We start from the raw sequence: 24,467 nt of genomic DNA on the forward strand, positions 1-24,467 counted from the left end.
AAGGGGTGCTCTTACGAAGAAAGGCTTAAGTTTTGCAAATTACAGTGTCTGGAGACTAGGCACCAGCGAGGTGATCTGATAGAGGTGTATAAAGCCTTGAATGGTTTAAGCATGCTCAATGCTGATGGGATTCTTCCTCTAGCTCAGAATAATCACCTGAGAGGGCATAAATTCAAATTGAGGAAAGACAGATGTAGGATAGACGTGCGGAAATTTGCCTTTAGCCAGCGGGTGGTTGGTTGGTGGAACAGACTTCCATCCCTTGTGGTGGAGGTTGATAGCCTAAATAAGTTTAAGGCTCAGCTGGACAGGTATTTTGAACGAACAGAGGGGTGAAGTGGAAGTGGTTTTTTTTTTTTTTTTTTTTTATTTGGGTGATGCTGCATAAGCTTGCTTTCTTGCATCAAATGCCTCTACTAATGCTAAAGAGGATAATCACCTCCTTATCTCTGCTAGAAAAATTCCTGTATATCACTCACAAGACACCATGAGCTATTCTTGCAGACCATCTGCACTGCTCAGAAAACTTCATATCTGACTGCACAATTATCTGCAGGTCCTTTACATTCTCTATCACTCTGAGTGTAGTACCGCACAGTTGATACATTACTCTGGGGTTACTGCTACCCATATGCAGTACTTTACATTTGTCGATGTTAAACTTCAGTTGCTACCTCTCAGCCTTTCTGCTCAACTTTTATAGATCCCGTTGCAGCAGCGTACTGTCTCTGTGTCATTAACAACCCTGCCGAGCTTCATATCGTCTACAAATGTGGACCATCATCAATATCATTAATGAACCTAACACTGAACCCTGAGGGACTCAACTAACAACATTAGTCCACGAAGAGCAGTGTCCATTGATTACCACTCTCTGTCTTCTCCTACTCAATTATCCCTTTATTCATAGCAGAAATTTGCCTTCAATGCCACGCTGCTCCAATTTGTGCAGCAGTCTTCCATGTGCAACAGTATCAAAAGCTTTTCGAAGATCCAAATATGTGATATCAAAATTATTCTTTGCATCCAGTTGAATTGTGACTACATTATAGTATCCAATCAAATTGGTCAGACAAGACTTCTCTTTAACAGACCCTTCCTCTGTCCGAACTATAACTGAAGTCTTGTCTAGATGAACCTGCAGTGCTTCTTTGACCAGTGCCTCGATTAATTTCCCAGGAACAGAAATTAAACTAACATGTCTGTAATTACTTGTAACTCTTTGATCCTCGTTTGTAAATTGGTGTCACATTTGTACATTTCCAGTCCATGGGTACCTCCCCTGAGTCCAAGGAAGCTTTCATAATTATGGCTAAGGGTTTGCTTACTTCCTTTGCTGCCTTCTTTAACATAACTGGATAGATTTTATCCACCCCAGGTGAATTTCTTATGTTTATCTTCAACAGCTTCTGCCCAAGCTAAATAATTTTGTAGTAACTCTCAGTTATTACAAAATCATATAGCTCACTGCCAGAGTTTAATACTTCTCGGCCGTATCCTTACGTGAATAACTCCTCATGTGTAAATGTAGATGCAAATACTCATTCCATTTGCTAGCTACCTGAGCAGGATCATCAATAGTTGAACCATCGATATGAAGTGGACCAATCTGATTTATCCTTTTCCTTCTAGAGTTTACATAAGTAACAAACACTTTGTTGTTTTTCTTTGCATCCTTTGTGGAAGATTTCTTGTAATCTGCCTTTGCGTACCAAATGTCCTGTCGACCGGGCTAGCCGGGTGCGTAAAGTACCTGCCTAGCAACCCAAAGGTTGCGGGTTTGAATCCTGCCTTGGGCTTGGATCAAAGTACTGCAAAAACCTTGGGAGGTGCATTATGGCCACAGAAGCCGATGCGCCAACAACTACCAAAAAAAAAAAAAAAAAAACACGCCCAAATGTCCTTTGTGACTTGATTACAGACCACCTTATGTCTACCATAGGTTTTGTGTCACCTGTTTATTTATTTTTATGCCATGAACTTTTTTCTCTGCCACGTCTTATTAGTTTATCTGACCTCCATTTAAGCCTAAACCTTGAACGATATTTCTTAGTTGGTATGAAAAGCCTAGTAGCTTCCAAGATTAATTCTTTGAATATTTATCATTTAGAATTTGCTGTTGGTAACAACATCAGTTGGTCACACGATATAGAATTAGAAACTGTCTCAGACCACTGTAGACATCTTTATGAAAGTAAAAGCCCTTCTCCTTACCCCCTCATGGCAGTTACCTGTTTGAGGAAATTCCACACTAGCACATAGTAATCAGTGTTCCCTGATGGTTCCCTTTATATGCAGATTCTTATTATTTTACTAATATTATTATCAACGTAGAACATATTGAGTATTACAGCTTTGATTCATACTATCTAGCAGATTCTTAATGCATAATGAATCACTACTGATAATCAGACCAAGAGTATTACTCCTTCTAGTTTCCTCCCGAAATGGTGTTGTAGAAAACAATCATCTAATAAATCCAGATGCCTTGTTAGTGTTTGAGTGACCAACCCACAAATTCCAGTCAATATCTGGGAAATTAAAATCCCCCATTATAAGACAGTCTGATTTTCTGGCCAACTATTTTTCTGTACAGTTGTTCATTATACTCATCCAAGTCATTAAGTCTATAACACACTCCTACTCTCAATTTTGCTTTGCCAGTGTTTATGTAACACCAAACTGACTCAACATTCTACACAACATTCGTGCACATTCTACCCATATCAACTGGCTGCACTTTCTTAGATTTTGTGTTTCTTAACCAATCATAACCCCTCCTCCCTTTGTATACTGTCTATCCTTTCTGTACATATTGTACTCCCCAAATTCTAATTCTGCATTCTTTATATCTGTGTGAAACCACGTCTCTGATATTCCAATAATATCTGCCTTTGATGTGTTGACTAACACCTCAAATTTATTTACCAAACTCCTAGCATTGGTGTACATACAAATGTATACATGCACCTGTTATTATTCTTACTATCCTAACACAACTCATGCGTTCTCTGAAATCCTGCACACCTTGTTTTCCAGGTTGCTGCTCATTCCGATAGAAGGAGTGCAAGAATCACTTTCACATCTGCCAGCAGCTACTGTTAATCTATTAGTCCATGTATCCTCCCCCCCCAAGGTAGCAGTTTTCTGACCCACCTAACACTGCTCGATAGCATCAGCACATATTTTTGCAACATTTATATTTAAGTGTATCCCATTCCTGTAGAAGCAAACTCTCCTGTTAACAAGGACAGACCAGGCTGAAAAAAATTCTACCTCATGAGCCTTGCGCAGTCTCCCCAGGGCCAAATTGATTTACAGTGCTCTCATCATATACTCCTTCCTATCATGTCTGGGTATAATTGCAGACATTTTCAAATTCAATCCTAACTCACAGCTTTTTTCAACATTGATCTATACTTGTTAAGTAATTTTCCCTTTCTCCTACTCTTAATATCATTAGTGCCAACGTGTACAACAATATCACCTTTTGTGTCCGTAAAAGATGATATCTGCTCTATAACATCATCAACTTTTTCCCCTGCCAGAAATACCCTTGTCCTGTTCCACCTATTCTTTTTTGCACAAGATATTCCCCATTTTCCTGACAATAGAATCACAGAGAACAACTGGTTCCTGTTGGACCAGTGCATTCTACCTTGGGGATTGCTCCTGTGTTGACTGATGTTCAAGTGGAAGCTCTGAAGTTGATCTGGGCAGCTGAGAGTTTGATGGGGCCCCCAAATTTAAATCGTTTGAGAGCGTCTATTCTGTCCTTCAAGCTCTCATAAATGCACATAACAACACTGAGTTGGCACCTAACTTCCTCACCCTCCTTACATTGAGCATACACAAAGACATTCCCTGTGGTAATATCATGTCCCGTTCCTGATAGCTCCACAAACATCAAACAAGCTGTACATTTCAAAAGGCTGTGATTCAGAGGACAACCATTTTCAGAATGTCGTCTCCAGTGAAGGAAAGCACATAGAACAATATCTGTAGATTTCTGAGTTCTGATATTAAAATCTAATCCTAAGTTAAATATTCCATCTTATGTTTACAGTGCCAATTTTTCCCGCAGTGGCAGAAATTTGAACTAATTTTTTTTTCTTCTACAAATCGCTTCCCCATATCCTAAATGACATACCCACTTATTTTTCACAGCACTATCTCTGTTTTGACACTAAGGTCTCCTGAATAGAGAAACTCCCCCCCCCCCCCGTGTATTCGAATTTCAAGTTTTATCTCCTATCGAGTTATGTTATGTGAATTTTGTATTTCCTATAAAGTTAAGTTATAACATTATGCTTGTAAAATATAAGTCATTATATGTATTAAGTTAAAAAAAAAATTAAGCCTTTTTTATGTTTTCTTATGTTAGTAGTGGAAAATAATGCATTAAAGAAAACTTTTATGACATCAGCAGCCAAAAAAAAAAAAAATAAAAATTTCACCTATCCAATGCCTTCAGTACTTTGTCTAGTTCTTTTAATTTATTCAGACTATCCACTTCCAGAACAACAGACAGATGGAAGCTTATTCCAGTGATCAGTCACCTGCTGGCTGAAGGCAAACTTCCACACACATATTCTGCAACCATCCTTTTCTCAATTTGAATTCCCCCCCCTCCTGTTTATTCTGACCAAGAGGAAGAATTCCATTAGCATTTAGTTTTCTCAAGCCATTCAGAGCCTTAAACACCTCAATCAGATCATCTTGCAGGTGCCTAGTCTCCAAACTGCCACAATTTACAAAACTGAAATCTTCCCTTTGTTTTCTCTGCCCGTTACAGCACCTTTACATTCGTCCTAAAAGAAGGCTTCCAGACCTGTTTGCAGTACTTAAGATGTGGCCTGAACATTGTCTTGTAGAATGGGATAATTACCTCCTTATCCCTTCTAATGAAATTACTGTATATCATTGACAAAATCCAATGCTCTCTCCTGGCAGCCTGACAGTTGGTAGGATCTCTGTCCTCCCACACTGGGAGAAAAAGACCTGAGTTTGAATCCCGTTGATGACAGGAGGAATTTTTAGGAGTCTTTCTCACAATGTGGCTGAGTTAGTTGGTCTCAGGTGAGGGCAGCATGGTGTTTTCTCCCGGAAAATCAGGGTTTTCGTCCATCGAACAAAAAATCTACCTCAGAACATATGTAATTTACAGACAGTATATACGGAGCAACATGGCCTTAGTTGCTGATGCTTCTAAAACCCAACAACAACCAAAAATCTGTGGTCCCTGCTCTTTGTGTACTAATGTTATTAATAGCGTTCTCCGGGGTTGAGTGTTGGGCACATTATTTTCTATATTTATCAGTAATTGATGAAGGTATATCAAGCTTACTCTCTTACGTTTTCAAATGATACAAACATTGGCAGATGGTTAATGACAGTATCAAAATCTGCTACTGCAACAATGTCTAGAAAAACTAGGCAAATGTGCTGCCAGGCGCCTCCGTAGCCAGGTGGGAAGGAGCAGCAGTGCGTAGCACACACTTCTTGATTAGACCAGGGTTCGAGCCCGTCACCACCAAATACGGAGGATGCGGAAAGGTCAGGGAATGACCACTGCATGTCCCGGAGCAATATGGCCTTAGTTGCTAATGTTCCTAAAAACCAAATAACTAACTAACTAGCAAATGTGCTGAGAAATGGCAGTTGAATTTCATCATTTTTAAATGCAGGTACTTCACCTGGGTAGCAGTAATCCCATACTAATGTGCTGACTCTGTGATACTAGTTACATGTGACTCAAGTTACTGGAAAATGAAAAAGACCTGAGTAGTAATTGTGCAGTCTGATATGAAATTTTCTGACCAATGCAGACAGGCTGCCAGGACAGCACATGGGGTTTTGTGAATGATATACAGTAATTTTGCTAGCAGGGGTAAGGAGGTAAAATTCTGTTGTATAAAGTAATGATTAAGGTGCTTGACTACTGCATACAGGTTTGGACGCCTCACTTTAGGAAAGATGTGGATCTGCTGAAAACAAGTGAAGAGAAGGAGAATAAGATTGGTGAGGAGAACAAAAGGGTACTTTTACTAAGAAATGCTTCACTTGTGCAAATTGCTCTGTCTGGAGACTAGGCACCTGCGAGGTGATCTGATTGAGGTGTTTAATGCTTTGAATGGTTTGAGAAAATTTGATGCTAATGAGATTCTTTCTCTTGCTCCGACTATGCACAGAGGGGGAATAAATTCAAATTGAGGAAGGATAGTTGCAGAATAGTTTATGAAAGTTTGCTTTCAGCCAACTTTTGGTTGATTGCTGACACTAGCTTTCATCTGTTGTTGTGGAAGTGGATAGTTTAAATAAATTTAAGGAAAACCTAGACAAACTATTGGAGGGAATGGACAGATGATGTTGGAAGGTTTTTTTTTTTTTTTTTTTTTTGCTGATGCTTTATAAGCTTGCTTTTTGAATCATTTGCCACTACAGATGCTAAGTTTAATTTGCTGATATTGTCACTGTACAAGGTGCTTCCTCTGAGACCGAATTTTTTGCATTAAAAAATAACACTTAATAAGGATAACGTAATTTGCAACTTTCCTATTTTAAAACATGTTCTGAAATTTTTTTCAAGGTAATGAGGATTGTAGATGGAATAAGGCCTGATCGCCAAACTGTTATGTTCTCTGCTACCTTTCCTCGCCAGATGGAAGCACTAGCAAGAAGGACATTAAACAAACCGCTTGAAATTCAAGTTGGTGGCCGGAGCATTGTGTGTAAGGATGTTGAACAACACATAGTAAGTACCTTTGTAATAGCTTTATTTATTGATTAATGAAGAGCAAATTTTGTCTTTTAATGGTGTGTTTTAATCGATTCTTGTGAGATATATATCTTCCTTTTTTTTTATTTCCCTAGCAGTTTCTGGGAATTGTTCATTTTATAGTCTTAAAAACTGTTTAATTTTTGTCAGGATTTCATTCAGATTTTTTATGATGTATGTTTTTTAATTATTTATATTAAAAAGTAAAAGATTACCTCAATCTTTTTCATGGAATGGTTCCAGTCAGTTCTCTCTCATGTGGGACGAATAAAATAAGATGAAAAAAGTGAAAAAAACGAATTAAAGAATTCCATCACTCATAGAGATATGACCTAATCCGATGTGCAACGGAATTGAAAGCTGAGAGTCCCAACCCGACCCCGAAACACATGAAACCACCGCAGCAAGACCATGAGTGCGAGAAGACAGTCATAATAAATAGTTAAAACTGGTTCTGATAATAAATAAATAATTAAAATCACTAATTAAAAACTATTTAAAATTAAACGGATTAAAAGTTACGATTTGGATGAATACTCAAATTAAACGAAATGCACAGCTGTTTCCCTTCCTTAAACAGACCACGCTTTTCGGTTAATCGCCGTGTTCACAGGATGGGAATATCACAAAGTGTTTGCGAATGTATTTGACTCTGAAATATAGAGAGATTATTTATATTGGCACATGCACAAAAAAGACCAGAAATCTGAAATTAGATAAGGCCGTCACACATTGATAGAATTTTTGCGTAGTTTCATTTCAAGCTTTTCAGCGATCAATAATTTTACGTAATTGTGTTGTATATTTAAAATTACCGCTTTGTTGAATAGGGATACGTGACCATCATTGACCGCATGAAAGGCCATCTCTGACGCGTTTGTGCGCGACTTGTGGACGGAAGCAGCATGATGTTATTTGACACGTAACTCTAACGTGCAACGAGTGAAACCCTCGTATGATGAATCACACTGACTACACGAAATCTTGTACACAAGGTCATTTACCTGTGCCAAACAAGAAGGTAGAATTGTGTGACTTTTGATATATTTGATATATAAAGAGTTTTTTGAGCTGCCTGTACCATTGTTCAATGTACGGTATGAAAATAAAGTGTATTTTATTGGTATTATTAATGGGTATCATATTTGCTGTTTTATTTTTAGCATGTAACCTGATTTGATTTATAACGGAGTGAGGATAGCCTCTATTTAAAAACCTATCAGTTAGTGTAACAATTTCTAAGTCTAAGGTGGGTTCAGACGTGGAATATTTGTAAGCGTTGAAAAACTGGTTGAATATAATAGATCTCTTGTATGTGAATGGATGATAACTTCGGTAATGCAGGTACATTGCCGAATTAGTAGGTTTCGGTAAATGCTAACTTGGATTTTTTGCATGTCGTGTGTGAGGGTGAAATTTAAGAAGTTTAGGGCTTTTGTTTCTATCTGTTCCTCCTCCTCCTCCAGTGTATAATATAGTCTTGTGTGAATATTATTGAATACCTGTAGAATGTTTTGAGTGGTGTTGTTGTGATCTGTTATGACAAGTATATCGTCAATATATCTCCCATAGTAAGTAATATGGGGAAGATATTCACTTAACATGTTAAGTGAATATCCTCGATATTGGCAAGATAGATTTCAGCTATAAGACTGCTCAGTCCAATCCATGAAAGGCCAACTCAGTTGGAGTTGGCCTTTCATGTGATCAATGATGGTCACGTATTTCTATTCAATGAAATGGTAATTTTAAATATACAACACAATTACATAAAATTATTGATTAATGTGCGATGGCCTTATCTAATTTTGGATTTCTGGTCTTTTTTGCGCATGCGCCAATATAAATAATCTCTCTAAATTTCAGAGTCAAATACATGCACAGACACTTTGTGATATTCCCATCCTGTAACAATTCGGCAATCAACCGAAAAGCACGGTCTGCTTAAGGAAGGGAAACAGCTGTGCATTTTGTTTAATTTGAGTATTCATCCAAATTGTAACTTTTAATCCATTTAATTTTAAATAGTTTTTAATTGTGATTTTAATAGTGTTTTTAATTAGTGATTTTAATTATTTATTATCAGAACCAGTTTTAACTATTTATTATGACACAATGTCTTCTCGCACTCATGGTCTTGCTGCGGTGGTTCGATGTGTTTCAGGATCAGGTTGGAGCTCTTGGCTTTCGATTCCGTTGCTCATCGGATTTGATCGTCGTATCTCAATGAGTGTGAGAATTCATTAATTCGTTTTTTCACTTATTTCATCTTATTTTATTCGTCACACATGAGAGAGAATTGACTGGAAGCATTCCACGAAAAAGATTGAGGTAATCTCTTACTTTTTAATATATTAAAAAATCATGGAAGTTATTGATCCCTGTAGCTCTGAATTTTTTACTAATTCTTATTTAATTATTTATATGCATTATGTTTTTCTGGTCTACCAAATTCATCTCTGTTTATCTTCATGCAGACTAGAGAACACACCAAGTATGTGAGTTAATAGGTAGTTTCAGATTTGGTTTAATATATCAGCATCTTACATAATTTTAAAATGTTTCAGGTTGATTCACCTAATTATATATTCTCGAAAAAGATATTGGGAATATTGTTTATATGAATAATTTGCTGCATTAGTTTTCTGGTATAATCCAGATTATACCATGGAACTAATGCAGCAAATTAATTTAACATTGGGAATATGCAGGTTACCTGAGGATTAGTTTATTTTCTGTGAGTTTTCTTCAAATTTACTAAATATCATAAACCTTTGGGGATGGGAAGCTTTCATTTTGTTGCAACTCTTCAGATGGATGTTATTTTCGATAACTGAATATAGTAGCAGCAGTGATGCAGAATGGCCAGATCTGCCAGCTTTCATCGAGGTGGTGAAATTTTGAAGTGTGGTAGAATATAGTGAATTTTATTAGTATTAGTACTGGTAAAATGGTGCAAGGGAACAAAGCTTATACAGCAGCTGCCAAAAAAAAAAAAAGAGAGAGAAAAAAAATAAGATATTTTCCTATTCCTTTTAACTGCAAACCTTTCAATTTAGTCAACCAGCTCACTTTCACAATACCAGGTGTAAATTTAGAAAATGATGTGGAAATGTTCATTTGCAAAGTTTTGCAGCCATCCTTTTTTAAATTCAGTTTATGGCCTCATTGTGCATGTGTCATTTGTGAAGGAGTGTGGGTGCCATCAGAAGATATTGTACGTAATGCTTTTACATACTTATACATTCCAATTGGTCATCATGCAGATGCCTAGTTTCCAGATTATTCAGTTTACAGAATTCTAGTCTTTCTTGATAACACTATCTTTTTGTATTTCCGACTAATCTGGTTGCTTTTCGCCATGCATCCTGCTCTCAGATTTATGTCCTTAATAAAATTGTTTCCAAATCTGTATGTGGTATTCCAGATGTGGCCTAATCATTATATTGTACCATTGTTCGTGTCAAATGGCACCAGGGGTTCCCCCCACTTCGCTTTTTTTATATTGTATATTCTCAAGGTCCTTTTGTGGTTCTCTCTCTCTCTCTCTCTCTCTCTCTCTTGTTTGTTGTTTATTCCCCTTGACTTATGGCCGTGTTACTTTTCCTATGATAATTATTCTGAATGAGATGATCATCAGGCTAGGACATGAGCCCGTGCGCTTGGCAAACCAAGGGCTGTTCTAACACTTAGCTGCTGCAGAAGTAGGTTGCGTTGTGACTTAAGATTGAGGTGATCACTGAGCGTCACCCCCCAATCTCTGCTTTTAACCCTTTACTGGTTTGTACATGTTTCTTCTGGTGTATTAGAATATGGGCAGAGAGAACAACATGATGTAACACATAACAACATTTATTATAACAAAGGAAACATGTAAACAACACTTGCATTCTATATGGTTAATTTCTGTAAATGTGACCTACATGTGTCAATTCTAAATTTCAGCTTACAATAATATCAAGGGTGTGAGCAAAAGTGGTAAGGATAGTACAGTTGACCCTTCATAGCATTCTATATTCCATCTTATAAATAAACTCCTCATTCCTTACCTTTTGTCGCTCACTAGATTACTCTAGGCCAAATTCCTATAATGCTCATAAACACCTTTGTATTTTACATATTTTAGGCAAAAGGAAACATGGAGTGGCTAGTTTTTATGCCCTGTTGTCTATTAGTACTTTTCTCATCATAGTTAGAAAACCAGCATTTGACCATACTTGATTATACCACACTTTTGTGGGTATTCGACTTGGTAGGAAAATTTTCAGGTACTTGTTATAGCATTATAGTCATTCCACCCAGGATTGAATTAACAAATAGTATCAGGAAGGAAGCATTGAAATGGTATCTGTCGATGTTGTTTTTGAGATTTACATTCACACGAATGAAATAGTTGCTTACCGGTTAAATCACTTGCTCCAGGACAGGTTATCAGCTTTCCTTCCCCCCCCCCCCCATGGAATCTAGGGTGGTCCTCTCTGAGTCTTGATTTCTTTGCTTCAGCTCCTAAAATTTCTTAAGGCTTCAGCTACCGCAACTCGCTGGAACGACACAGCCTATGAAATTTCTCTTCATATCACCAAGACTGACGACGTTCGATGATGTGAGACATTCAACTCTGTTATCAGTCCCCCTTCGGTGCTTCTCAGAACCCTTTATATACTCCGTGGGTTCTAGCTCTTTCCAGAGAAAACTCCCTCCTCCTTGCCCATAAAAGAAGGGGTTTATTGCCAATTTCCTGCCTGAAATGGTGCTTCTGGCGCCAGAGTTCCAGCAGCCCACTCATATTATTTATTTTTAGTAACTGACTTATAATCATCAATCACTTACTTGGCAGCCACCACAGAATGCATCCTCTCAGCATTCGAACAAAGAGCTGAGTTGGCAACCATATATCTCGACATAAGCGCAGCCTTTGATGCCCTGTCGATCCCGACCTTGCTCCTTCTACTTAAGGAGAAATTTCATATTCGAGGTGATATGCTGTGCTTTTTTGGAATCTCTGCTCTGTCACAGAATACTTATTCTCCTTCGACAGCAACACACCCTATCCTGCAACATTACTGCTGGAGTACTGCAGGGGTGTGTCCTGTTCACAGCTATCATCATGCCCATTATTGCCTCCATGAATGGTCTCGTCTGTTATGCCAATGACCTCAAACTGCTGATGCAAATTAACCCTGGCGACAACCCCGTTCAGCTCAGCAACAGGATCAATTCCCAACTTAAGGATCTTGAATTGTACCTGGCAAGCTTCAATCTAAAAATCAACCCACAGAAGTCTTCTCAGGTTATATTCTCCCTTAAATCTGTGCCAACACTACTCAACGTGTCACTCACAGGGGTATAAATACCAAACGTACCCTTGCACATAGACCTTGGCGTTCTGTTTGATCAAAAGATATCCTTTGTTAACCGTATCGACAAAATCAGTACCAAATTTTCTCGTCTATGGTGGATCTCAAAGCAGCAGCTGCTACATATCCGACATCCTCTCACTGTTAAAAGGTTCATCACCTCCATGATCTACCCCTCCTTTTTCTATGGTGCAGAAATATGTACCTCTGCTGCACCCACAAACCTTAAGCGGGTGTACACTGCTGAATACTGGTTATTGAAATAGGCCAATAACAAGCTTCGTCTACCTCCTGCTACCACAACCACCATGATGGCACAAGCACTCGACATCCCGAGGATGAAGGTCCCGATTGTGGAAAAGAGGCTGGTCTTCACAGCCAAACTCATCACAGGCCAGATATCATCTCCGAATATTTGGAATGCTTGCTCTTGGAGGATCCCACAGCCAAGCCTAAGGTCGGCACCTGCACTTGTGGCTCACCACAACAGGCTTGTACTCACTGAGAGATTTCTCCCCAAGCAGATGATCGCCATCCTGAACTGGACACTGGCATCGACAGGATAATAAGTAACAAGCAGGATAGACACAACTTTATCAAAGCCCTTAAACCCTGAATCATTGGCAAGTTGTATTTGTTTTTCTGTATTTGTGTTCAGCTCTGTGTTTTCATGCTGTATTTGTATTTTTATTTGGTATTTTGTAGCCTTTTTGTATATGTTAGCTGTATTTTGTAGCCTTTTGTATTTGTATTCTGTACTTATTCTGCTTTTCTCTAACTGCTATATGTGAACCCCTGGCGTTCGTTGCCGTGATGGGATATTGTGCTATAACTTTACTTCACAATAAAGATTTATTAATTAATAATATTGTCTCCGTATTCTAGCTCCACTGCAGCCATAGTAGTGTCTTTAGGCGTGAGAAACCAGGATCCCCTATTCTCCCTCTTTTGTCCCGTTAGTTGATTTTGGGTAGACTGAGGAGTTTCTAAGGAGCATGGTTTTGATAATTTAAAATATCCTAAGACACCGTATTAACTATTTAGTAGTTAATTAACTCTGCCTGATTATTGAGAGATATGTAACTCTTGTTCTAACAATATATTTTATATTGTGTTATATTGTAAAATGGGATAAATGGCTTTGTCCTTCCTGATAAAGTTCCTCTTTTATGATGTTGACAGAACCCCTAAGTCTTCTAGCAGCCTGTCTGCGCTGATCAGAGAACATAATTTTGTACCATGCAACAGATTTTTCCTTATCAACTGTTTTCTGTTATCCAATTGCAATAGCTTACATTTATCAATGTTTACACCTCAATTGCCATTTTTCAGTTCATCTGGTTAGTTTATTAGATCTTTGAGTAACATACCATTATTCCTATCATACTCTCTCATCTTTTTATCAGCAGCTGACTAAAAAATCAAACAAATTCCCATTGAAAGGTCGATATTAAAAACATTAAGAATCCCAGTACTGACCTCTTTGGTATCCCATCATTGCATTAGTATGCGAAGAACATTGGCTATTTATAACCATTCTTTACCTTCTGCTACTTAGCTATTCCTTTATCCAAAGTATGAGTAGTTACTTGCTCTCTTAATGCATTGCTTTAATTTATATAAAAAATCTTTTGTGTGGAAACAGCATGACAAAGAAACTGGATAACCTCATTATCCAGTTTTTTGTCATAACCTCATTATCCAGTTCCTTTGTAATGGCCTCATAATTTGAGTGTCTGCAATTCATTTCCAGAAATGATAGCAGGGAATACATAATGAGGGTCCTTATCATTCAGTTTAGTGCTGAAACTGTGCAAGGCTCATAGGGTAGAATTTTTGGTTTACGGAAAAGTGGCCCCCCCACATTTCGCCTCCGGCACATTTCGCCCCCAGCACATTTCGCCCCTGGAACATTTTGTCCCCAGTAGATAATGAGTAAACCCCTAAATTGAACTCTAAAGTCCAGCTACAGGACCAAAAGAAATAATCGGTCCATATTAATTAAACAGTTTAGACCTTCAAAAATCTAATTTTATGCCAACCCACGTAATGGTTTCCTTGCTGCCAGAGGTATGGTGTTTGAAGACAGAAGTCTTGAGCGCTCATTGTTGAGACCGCACGGTCTGAACACTACGGTTCTGACAGTGGGGAAGATGTCCCACCTGTTTTGCAAAATTGATATTGCCATCCTCAAGAATTAGTAGCGAGTTGGACTAGGAGAGTTGGAAAAGAAGCTTCCTATATCTAAAATAAAGGTAATCCCTGTTGATTTATAATATAATAGAATATAGGAATTATTGAGCACTTAATAGCTCTAAATTATCAAATCTAGTAAACAGATTTTAATGTATGATTCTCAGGACGAACTGCTCCCGGGTCGCATGCTTATTTTTTCCACTAGTAACAATCTTCAGTTATTGGCGCGTAGCCAGGAGTGGTTTACTGATGGAACAAAGAAACTGGATAACAAGAAGTATGCTGCAATTTCTGCTAGAATCAAAAGAATAGTCCAAGATTTTCAAAATCGTAATGTGATTGATTACCTTAGAGGCATCGCATACAACTTCGAGTTTTAAACAATAATAATGTGCATTTATTCTATGATTGATTACCTTTACCTTTGATTGATTCATTCTATTAAAACAAAATAAATTAGAATTAATAAAAAATTAGGTGTATTATTTACATTTCTATAGCCTATTCATTATCTACTGGGAGCGAAATGTGGGAGGCAAAATGCGCCGCGGGCGAAATGCGGGGGACAACTTTTCCGGATCCCAGAATTTTTCATAGCATTGACTGGGCTTGTTAACAGGAGAGACTTTTACAGGGCTGGGATACTTAAATAGATATTTAAATTGAAGGGGAATGCAAGAATGTTTGCTGATGGGGGGGGGTTTGAATTGGAGATGTTCCAATGTATCACCAATACATAAAAACAGTTCTAAGAGTGAAGTTTGTAACTACAGACCAGTTAGTTTGGCTTCAGTGGTTGGAAAAATCCTAAGAGGCAATGATTAGCAGTGCAATCCAGTAACATTTAGATAGATTTGGCTTTCTGAAAGGACACACAATATGGCTTTGTTAAGGGTTATATTCTCATATATTCTCAATAACTGACTTAGTATGCTATTTTGACACAGTTACCCATGAGCTTTATTTAGAGAACAATTTTGACATATTTTATTTGGTTTTAGCAAAGCATTTCACTTGGTCCCTCCTGAGAGGTTACTCAGCACTGACTTAAGCTTGAACAGGGTGGGATTACTGGTAAGATTCTAAGATGGATTGCTAGGTGACTACAGGACAGAAGGCATAGGGTTGTGATTAATGAATATTCTTCAGATTGGTGTAATGTCAGGAGGCAGTCATAAATGACTTCAACAAAGGGATAGAAGGTGTGATGTCGAAATTTGCAGATGACGTAAATGTTGGCAGAGTCATTAATGATCAGTGCCAAGCAGCTTCAGGATGACTTGAACAGACTTCAGAGATGGTCAGAGAAGTGGCAGATATGTTTTCTTCTGCTAAATCTGAATGCAGGGTCTGCTAAATACACTTGGGGAATAGCAACCCACAAATAAATTATACTCTTGGTGGGATTGAATTAAAAACAGAGGAGGATAGGGGTCTGGGAGTTATGATACAGATGGTTATGAAATTTTCTGAACAGGGTAAATAGGTTGCCAGGAAAGCCCATGTGACCTATTGATGATTTATCAGCTGTTATCCTGTAGAGATAGGGAGGTCATAATCCCCACTGTATAAGGCAATTGTATGGCCACATTTGGAATATTGTGTTCAAGTTTGGAGACCTCATCTGAAAAAAGACATTGAGGTTCTTGAAAGGGAACAAAGACGGTCAGCTGGAATGGTGAGATTGGCAGAAAGACAACTGTGTGGAGGAAAGACTCCAATTATATGGGCTACAGAGCTTGGTAACCAGACACCTCAGAGGTGACCTGATTGAATTTATATGGCTCTGAGAGGGATTAGTAAAATGAATGAAGGCAGAATTCTCACTGTTATTAAGAATTCCAGAACTAAGGGTCATCAATTCAAATTACAAAGGTATAGATTAGATTGTAGGAAGTTTTCTTCTAGTCAGTGAGTCATTGATTTCTGCAACATCTTGCCTTTGATGATAGTTGAGACTGGCAGTTTGAATAAATTCAGAGGTCAACTGGATAGTTGCCTGTGTGAGGAGGGAAGCATCTAATTTGCATTTTCTTGTCTACTTGGTTGGTTTTTTATTTTTTTAATTTTCTATTGCTTTTTTTTTTGCCAGTGCAGCAAAAGTCTGTGGCTTCCTTGCATTATATTGCAAATACTGTTACTCATGGGACAAGCAATTACATGGGGTGTATTAGGAGTAAGAACAAGTGCACATACATTTGTTCTACACTAATGCAAGTATATAGTAAACATTAAGGAATTTGAAGTAGTGGTCACTGAATGTGGACATTGTAGGGATAATCGAAACATACTGACATTAAGACAAATGGGATTTGGAATTTTTATATGGAGATTGCAATGTACAAAATGAACAGACAGACAGGCAGTGGGAGGGTATACTCTTGGTTAATAAGCATATAGACTCTAAGCAAATAATCCTGTTAATGTAGTTTTCCATTGTGAGATTAAGCTGCTTACATCACATCAAACTGATTTGATGTGATGTCAGCATTGTGAACTCACACAGTAGCACAAATTTTCGCGATTTATTCAGTGACTGTTTTCTACAGCAGAGACAAGAGAAAACAAAATTCTTGATCCGATTATTTGAGTGGCTCTTCATGCATGGAACATCCAGATAAAGGAGCCACTACACTTAAGTGATTATAATATATTGATATGGAATATACTTAAAGATATAAATACTGTCAAGGTGAAAGGGAAGGGCTTTTGCTTTCATAAATGTGTCTACAGTGGTCCCAAACAGTTTTTAAATTCTATTTAGTTGGATAAACTGATGATGTTACTAACAAAATATTCTAAATGGGAGTAATCTCTTCCACTGCACAAGCATAAACCACGATAAGGCAAAAAAGAAATAACATAAACCAGACCACTGATTTCACTAAATGGAAGGTATTCAAGAAAGTAATTATAGAAGCTTCTAAATTTTTTTAAAAAAAGGAATCTAAATAGATATCAAAAAAACTGGTGAGACTGGTAGCACAGAATAAAAATGTGTGGGATGATTATAAAATAGCGGGCTACATGCAAACCTGTAGTAAGTACAAACTTAACTGCAATTAGGTCACTAAGGGAGTTAGGCAAGCTAAGGCAGACTGAGAAGTCCTTGGCTAAAATATTAAAAAAAAAAAAAAAAAAAAAAAAAAAAGCAGCAAAAATTTTTTTTGCTTATGTTAACACCAAAACCAAAAGGTATGAACAATATTGGACCAGATATGAATGACATATGACTGTAGATAATCCTGTTCAGGTTGCTGAAAAGCTAAATAAATATTTTGCTTCTGCATTCATATGTGACAAAAATTTTAAGGATGGGAACACCAGAAGTACACCAAGTTATAACTGGGAACTAAATGGTTTTGTTTTAACTGAGAAGAAAGTGGAAGAGAAATTGCTGAAGCTTAAGGTAAAAAAGTGCCTAGGAGTTAAAGGATCTACCCAGTTATATTAAAAGAAGATGCAACAAAACAAGTAAGGTAACATTTGGTCATAATTAGGAAAGCATAGACCTCTCCTATTCACAAAGGGAGGGGGGGGGATCAAAGGGTTGTAGGAACAATTATAGACCTGTAAACTTGACCTGTTACAGGGAAAATATGAGTCAATTAAAGAAGAAATGCAGGATCATCTTAACTGGAATGGAATTATATGGAAATCACGGCATGTGGATTTGATTCATGCTGTGATTTTTGTGGGAGAGGGAATACTTTTTGATCAATATGATTAGCTACTATTAGGCAATAACAAAGGAATCAGAATGCAAACAGTTTTGAAAATGGGGCTCCAATATGCAATGGATGCCACTTATTGTGATTACTTTGGGACCCCCAGTAACCTGATAACAATAAGAAACAAAAATGCAGGTGTTCAGTATTATTTGCTAATGCACAGTGGAAGTTCATAAACAGGTGCAAGTGGACAGAAAGAAAACATTGAAATCAAACAATGTTAAACATTTAATTTGACTGTCCGCTATTTCTTTGAGAAAGTCATCAATAAAAATGAAACTGTCATAATGTTTCTGGAAATTCAAAAACAAAGAATATATTAAAATCAAGAATTATAAAAAGGTTTATGCTCTACTGTAAAACAGTCAAGTTGGTAGCTGTTTTCCAGCAGCTCTACATCATTTCCTAAAATAAGGCCTCCAAACCTGTACGCAGTACTCAAAGTATGGCCTGACCATTGCCTGACCAGAGGGATATTCTCCTCCTTATTCCTGCTAGCAAAATTCCTGTATATCATTGACAAAACCCTGCGATCTGCTCTGGTAGCCTGTCTGCACTGCTCAGCAAACTACATATCTGACTGCACAACTATCCTCAAGTCTTTTTCATTCTTTACTACCCTGAGTTTAGTACCACACAGTTGATAAGTTACTCTGGAATTACTGGAATTTGCATTTCTCAATGTTAAACTTCAGTTACCACCTCTCAGCCCATCTGCTCAACTTTTCTAGATCCTGTTGCGGCAGCGTACTGTCATTAAGAACCCTTCCAACCTTCATATTGTCTGCAGACTTGGACATTAGGCCTGATATACCTTGAACAATATCATTTACCCCCGGGGGCTCACATCTGGTGAGTATGGGCTTGGCACACCCAGGGTCCTGAGCTGGATATCATCATTCTTCTCTTTCTTGGTGATTCCCTTCTACTTTTGACTCCTCTCTCTCTCTCTCTCTCCTCTCTCTCTCTCTCTCTCTCTCTCACACACACACACACACACTGTCATTCAGGGTTACTCGGCAACTTTTTTTTTTTTCCTGGTGCAGCATAAGCCTCAGGCTTCCTTGCATCATATGGATATTAATAATAATAATAATAATAATTGATAAATATAGAAAACAACAATGGGCCCAACATCAAACCATGGGGGACTCCACTAATAACATTAGTCTACGAAGAACAGTGTCCATTGATTACCACTCTGTCTTCTCCCACTCAACCTTAATCCATAGCAGATTTAGATTTTATCCATAGCAGCAACTTGCCCTTAATGCCGTACTGCTCCAATTTGTATAGCAGCCTTTTATGTGCAACACTATCAAATGCTTTCCTGAAATCCAAGTATATGATATCAAAATTATTTTTTTTGCATCCAGTTCCTTTGTAACCACATTATAGTATCCAATCAAATTGGTCGCACAAGACTCCCCTTTAACAAACCCATGCTGTATCTGAATTATAACTGCAGCCTTGTCTAGATGATTCTGCAGTGCTTCTTTAACCAGTGACTCCATTATTTTCCCCTGAACACAAGTTAAACTAACCAGTCTGTAATTATTCATGTCACCCTTTGATTCCACCCCCTTTATGAATTGGGGATACATTTGCATATCTCCCATGAGTCCAAGGATGATCTCATAATCTGGTTAAGGGTTTGCTGAATTCCTTTGCTGCCTCGTTTAATATAACTGGATAGATTCCGTCCACTCCAGGTGCTCTCAGTTATTACAAAATAATTTAGCTCCCTGTTAGAGTTTAATAAGTTTCTGGCCTCCTTTTCCCTACTGAATTCCTCATATGTGAAGAATGCAAAATAGTCATTCAGTTTCTCATCTACCTGAACACAGTCATCTATAGTTGAACCGTCAATATGAAGTGGACCAATCTGATTTATCCTCTTCCTTCTAGAGTTTACGTAAGTAAAGACATCTTTGTATCCTTTGCCAAAGATTTCTCTAAATCTGCCTTTGCTTGCCTAACCTCCTTTGCGACTTGTTTACAGACTATCTTATATCTACCATAATCTTCTGTGGCTACAGATTCTTAATGCATGAATAATGACTGCTGATAATCAGATCAAGGTTATTATTCCTGTTTGCCTCTTGAACATGCTGCTGTAGAAAACAGTCGTCTAATAAATCCACAAAAGTCTAGTGACCAACCCACAAGTTACAATCAATATCTGGAAAGTTAAAATCCCCCATTATAAGACATTCTGATGCACTGGGCCCACCATATTTCTCTGTACAGTTGTTCATTGTACTGATCAGAGTCATTAGGCCTATAACACACCGTTACTCTCAGTTTTGCTTTCCCAGTGCTTCTGTACCACAAAGTTGATGCAGCGTTGCACTGGCCACCCATGTTAACAGGATGCACTGCCTTAGATTTACGGCGCCTCTGTAGCCAGGTGGGCAGGAGCAGTAGTGCATAGCACACTCTTCTTGATTAGACTGGGGTTCGAGTCCATGACCACCAAATATGGAGGATGCAGAAAGGTCAGGGAATGACCACCGCATATCCCCGGAGCAATATGGCCTTAGTTGCTAATGCTCCTAAAAACCAAATAACAACGACTTAGATTTTACGTGCTTCTTGACTAAGTTCATAAACCCATCCCTCCTAACCTTCCATTCTTTCTATATACATTGTACTTAGCATTAGCATTAGTAGAGGCATTTGATGCAAGAAAGCAAGCTTATGTAGCATCAGCCAAAAAAAAAAAAAAAAAAACCACTTCCACTTCACCCCCCTGTTCGTTCAAAATACATGTCCAGCTGAGCCTTAAACTTATTTAGGCTATCAACCTCCACCACAAGGGATGGAAGTCTGTTCCACCAACCAACCACCCGGTGGCTAAAGGCAAATTTCCGCACGTCTATCCTACATCTGTCTTTCCTCAATTTGAATTTATGCCCTCTCAGGTGATTTTTCTGAGCTAGAGGAAGAATCCCATCAGCATTGAGCATGCTTAAACCATTCAAGGCTTTATACACCTCTATCAGATCACCTCGTTGGTGCCTAGTCTCCAGATACTGTAATTTGCAAAACTTAAGCCTTTCTTCGTAAGAGCACCCCTTTGTTCCATTCACTAATCTTGTTGCCCTTCTCTGTACTCGTTCCAGCAGCTCTACATCCTTCTTGAAATGAGGCCTCCAGACCTGTATACAGTACTCTAGGTGTGGCCTGACCATCGCCTTATACAATGGAATAATCACCTCCTTATCCCTGCTGGAAAAATTCCTGTATATCATTGACAATACTCCATGAGCTACTCTTGCAGCCCGTCTGCACTGCTCAGAGAACTTCATATCTGCCTGCACAACCACCCCCAAGTCCCTTTCATTCTCTACCACTGTCAGTGTTGTACCACAGAGTTGATACGTTGCTCTGGGGTTGCTGTTTCCCATGTGTAGTACTTTACATTTGTCAATGTTAAACTTCATTTGCCACCTCTCAGCCCATCTGCTCAACCTTTCCAGATCCTGTTGCAGCAGCATAGTGTCAGTAGTGTCCTTGACAACCCTGCCAACCTTTGTATCGTCTGCAAACTTGGACATTAAGCCCGATATACCATCATCAATATCATTTATAAATACAGAAAACAATAATGGACCCAACACTGAGCCCTGAGGGACTCCACTAATAACATCAGTCCACGATGAGCAGTGTCCATTGATTACCACTCTCTGTCTTCTCCCCCTCAACCACCCCTTTATCCATAGCAGCAATTTGCCTCCAATGTCACACTGCTCCAATTTGTGTAGCAGTCTTCCATGTGCAACAGTATGAAAAGCCTTTCTAAGATCTAAGTATATAATATCAAAGTTATTCCCTGCGTCCAGTTCTTTTGTGACTGCATCATAGTATCCAATCAAGTTGGTCAGGCAAGACTTCCCCTTAACAAAACCATGCTGTGTCTGAGCTATAACTGAAGTCTTGTCTAAATGATCCTGCAGTGCTTCTTTAACCAGTGCCTCCATTAATTTTCCTGGAACAGAAGTTAAGCTGACAGGTCTATAATTACTTGTGTCAGCCTTTGATCCTCCTTTGTGAATTGGGGTCACATTTGCACATTTCCAGTCTATGGGTACCTCCCCTGAGTCCAAGGAAGCTCTCATAATTATGGCTAAGGGTTTGCTTACTTCCTTTGCTGCCTCCTTTAATATAACTGGATAGATCCCATCCACCCCGGGTGCCTTTCTTGTGTTTATCTTCAACAGTTTGTCCTCCACTTTACTCCCAGTTATTTCAAGATTCTGTAGCTTACTGCTAGAGTTGAATACACCTCTGGCATTCCCCTCGCTGAATACCTCCTCATGTGTGAATGTCGATGCAAAATATTCATTTAGTTTGTTAGCTACCTTAGCAGGATCATCAACACTTGACCCATCAATATCAAGTGGACCAATCTGATTCATCCCCTTCCTTCTAGAGTTTACATAAGTAAAGAACTCTTTGCTGTTTTTCTTTGCATCCCTTGCCAAAGATTTCTCGTAATCTGCCTTCGCCTGCCTAACCTCCTTTGTAACTTGGTTGCATATCAACTTGTATCTATCATAGGCTTCTGTGTCATGTGTTAATTTGTATGTATCCCATGCATTTTTCTTCTCTGCCATATGCCTCATTAGTTCATCTGACATCCATTTTGGCCTAAACCTTGAACAATATTTCTTAGTTGGTATGTAAAGCCTAGTAGCTTCCAAGATAAGTTCTTTGAATGCTTCCCATTTTGAATTTGCTGTTGGTAACATCATCAGTTGGTCCCACTGTATAGAATTTAAATACTGTCTCAGTCCATCGTAGTCGCCTTTACGGAAGCAATAACCCTTCCCTTTACCCCTAATGGTAGTTACCTCTTTGAGTAAATCCCACTTCAGCACACTGTGATCACTGCCACCTAGTGGTTCATTTATCTGCAGATTCTTAATGCATGAAGAATCACTGCTGATAATCAAATCAAGAGTATTACTCCCTCTAGTTGCCTCCCGAACATGCTGATGTAGAAAACAATCATCCAATAAATCCACAAAAGCCCTGCTAGTGTGTGAGTAACCAGCCCCCAAAATCCAGTCAATATCTGGGAAATTAAAATCTCCCATTATAAGACACTCTGATTTACTGGCCCACTCTATTTCCCTGTACAGTTCCTTATTATACTCATCAGAGTCATTAGGCCTATAGCACACTCCTACTCTCAATTTTGATCTCCCAATGTTTATGTCACACCAAACTGACTCCACACTGCACTGTCCAGCGATGTCGACTGGCTTCACTTCCTTGGTTTTTATGTGTTTCTTAACTAATAGCATAACACCTCCCCCCTTCCTATCCTGTCTATCCTTTCTGTAGACGTTGTACTCCCCAAATTGCAGTTCCGCATCCCTTATATCTGTGTGACACCACGTCTCTGATATCCCAACAATATCTGCCTTCGATGTTTTGAGCAATACCTCAAATTCATCAAATTTATTTACTAAACTCCTAGCATTGGTGTACACGAAAGTATACCTGCACCTGTTTCTATTCTTAGCTACCCTAACACAACCCATGTGTTTACTTGTATCGCAATGACTCCCAGCAGTCTCTGAAATATCCTGCATCTTGTTTTTCAGGCTTCTGCCCATTCTAATAGAAGCAGTGCAAGAATCTCTTTCACCTCTGCCAGTGGCTACTGTCAATCTATTGGTCTTTGTCTCCCCCCAAGCTAGCAGTTTTCCGACCCACCTAACACTGCCTCGATAGCATCAGCAAATATTCTTGCACCCTTTCTATTTAAGTGTATCCCATCCCTGTAGAAGCAATCTCTCCTGTTAACAAGTACAGTCCAGGCTGAAAAAAATTCTACCCCTTGAGCCTTGCACAATCTTTCCAGGGCCGAATTGATCGACAAGGCTCTCATCATATACTCCCTCCTATCGTGTCTGGGCAGAATTGCAGACACTTTCAAATTCAACCCTAATTCTCGGCTTTTGTTCAACAGTGACCTGTACTTGTTAAGTAATTCTGCCGGTCTCCTACTCTTAATATTATTAGTGCCAACGTGTACAACTATATCACCTTTTGTGCCCTTAAAAGATGATATTCGCTCTACAACGTCATCAACCTTTGCCCCTGGCAGACATACCCTGGTCCTGTTCCACCTATCTTTTTTACAAAGCATGTTCCCCGTTTCCCTGACAATAGAGTCACCAACAACTACTAGTTCCTTCGGGAACTAGTAGTTGTTGTTTGTAGTAGTTTGTACTCCCATGTTCACCTTTGGCATCATGTCTCTTTTATCCCAACAATGCCCACATTTGGTATCTTAGACTCAGACAACTATCAGAATGCCGAGTTGGTGCTTAATTTCTTCACACTCTCTGCACCTAGCACACACACATTCCTCTTGGTGAGATCATGTCC

General features: G+C 38.6%; 1 protein-coding gene across 3 annotated transcripts in view; it reads left to right on the forward strand.

The window, feature by feature from the left end:
- Nucleotides 1-24,467, forward strand: part of Prp5 (pre-mRNA processing factor 5) — a 405,747-nt gene that overhangs the window by 219,711 nt on the left and 161,569 nt on the right. For all 3 annotated transcript variants that reach the window (XM_090378220.1, XM_090378221.1, XM_090378222.1), the window contains one exon: nucleotides 6,590-6,754. In XM_090378220.1, coding sequence (XP_090234346.1) covers nucleotides 6,590-6,754 — 165 coding nt within the window. The remainder of the gene's footprint in view (nucleotides 1-6,589; nucleotides 6,755-24,467) is intronic.

The sequence above is a fragment of the Mastigoproctus giganteus genome, chromosome 7 (genome assembly GCF_048544385.1).
Source record: "Mastigoproctus giganteus isolate SK-2022 chromosome 7, ASM4854438v1, whole genome shotgun sequence".
Taxonomy (NCBI): Eukaryota; Metazoa; Arthropoda; class Arachnida; order Uropygi; family Thelyphonidae; genus Mastigoproctus; species Mastigoproctus giganteus.